The sequence below is a fragment of the Aspergillus brasiliensis genome (genome assembly GCF_001889945.1).
Source record: "Aspergillus brasiliensis CBS 101740 unplaced genomic scaffold ASPBRscaffold_31, whole genome shotgun sequence".
NCBI classification, from domain to species: Eukaryota; Fungi; Ascomycota; class Eurotiomycetes; order Eurotiales; family Aspergillaceae; genus Aspergillus; species Aspergillus brasiliensis.
Genome location: NW_027137472.1, coordinates 3,573 through 5,272, shown reverse-complemented (window position 1 = coordinate 5,272; position 1,700 = coordinate 3,573). Strand labels below are relative to the sequence as shown.

Sequence of the window (1,700 nt, the reverse complement as noted above, 5' to 3'; positions counted from 1 at the left end):
ATCTGGAGATGTAGGTAGATAGAAACAGTAACCTGGTTTCAATGTATTGAATTGACCAAAAAGTGCTCCTGATCATTGTGTATACTATCTGGTATGACGGAAGTATGTCCTATGTGCCGTTAGCCTGCAGACGTTTATTTCTGGTGGTTTATTGATATACTGTCCAGCCTCCCTGTCTTCACCCTGGTATATTCTTTACTTTCAGTCTCGCAACTTACAAATAGGTATCTGTCGAGAAACCGAGCTGTTCACCGGAACACGCGTCATGCTGCTAGGGGATACTACCTGCTAATAAGCAAGACCTAGCATCGAGATCCATCCATGCTAAGATTATATGGAAGATCAAACTCTCCAAACTCTATCTTGCGTAGATAAAAGAAAGGCCGTGAGATTGTCCTTCTTCGTTTTTCTCACCGGACTCGAAATACATATGCCACTTTGAAGGATTTGAATAATCGTATACCTTAAATCTAGTATCGTGCCACAAACTGTAAGCCGTTGACACTATTGTAGCAAAGCCATGCACTCTGCCAGCCTGAGCCATTGAATAGATTGACTGTCTGCTGTTCTAGAAGCAAAAAGACAATATACCTCTATAAAGCCATTGGACACGCCAAACCGTGTTAGCTCCCGCAAACCCTATGGCGCTCCTTCCATTAACTGACACTCTTCCCGGTACTGTTTTGGAGTCTTCAGTGACATAGAGACCAAGGGGTGTATGACAATGTTAGCTACTTATCTTTGTGACAGGATAATGCCCATTAAATAGGAAAAACACGGACTAGATGACCTGGATTTTATGGGACGTATCCCGATCCCACGCAACTAAGATTCGAGCGCACCCACAAGGCAATGTGTTTCACTTATGAACCACTGCTGCCAATAGACAATTCAAGATGTGTTTGCACTGGACACCCATGCGTAGCGTAGTTGTCATCCGGGTGCAGGTAAACATCATGACACTGATAGACCCCAGCAGCGCAGCTCACCACCGGACAAGAAGGGTCATTGGACGTCACCGTTATATTATGTTGGAAATAATCGGAATCGTAGTCCAGGTCAATGTATGACACATCCCAATAGATGATTGGGTCCATTCTGGTATACTCAAACTGCAGCACGCTGCGTTGGCTTGGCTCAGTGGCTAGTTTGATTGAAATACCGCCACCATCCACCCTGGTTCTCCACGACTCAAAATACTGTTCCTGGTGGGGAATCACCGTCATTGGGCCAGTTGTGTTAGAGACCGACCATGCAAAGATATCCTTAGCAAGATAATTGAAGATAGTAACTCCGGGGAGATACTCCTGGCGCCGGGGAACATCATTGGTTGGCTCCGGTGACATTCCAGCCACCAGCACGAATATCCCAAACATGGACGTCACTGTAGCCATCTCTGATAGTGACTTTCGAGCTCGAAGATAGCGTGAGATGCTTGTCAGTATGTCTTTCGAAAGGCTTCTTGTCAACGATGTAACAAATGTGCCCGGCAGTATTAGTACCTCAGTATACCAGGGCAGTGTTTAGCTTTATAACATCTGATTCTATACCATCATCGATCACGGCAGCACCCTGGCCGGAGTGCTGGTGATGTTAATGGCTGATAAAACTGAACGATGATCGAGTAACTCCTATCAGACATAAGTCGTTATTGTTTCTCACCAACGGGACTGGATGCCTTGGGTGCTTTGGGTTTCCTT

General features: G+C 45.5%; 1 protein-coding gene across 1 annotated transcript in view; it reads right to left on the bottom strand.

Annotated features, from left to right (window-relative positions):
- Positions 1-863: 863 nt before the first annotated feature.
- The window catches only part of ASPBRDRAFT_139491 (uncharacterized protein), a gene marked incomplete at both ends in the record, with an annotated part of 3,891 nt that continues 3,054 nt past the window's right edge, over positions 864-1,700 (bottom strand). The window contains 2 exons of the mRNA XM_067619097.1: positions 864-1,406; positions 1,513-1,584. Coding sequence (XP_067472982.1) covers positions 864-1,406; positions 1,513-1,584 — 615 coding nt within the window. The remainder of the gene's footprint in view (positions 1,407-1,512; positions 1,585-1,700) is intronic.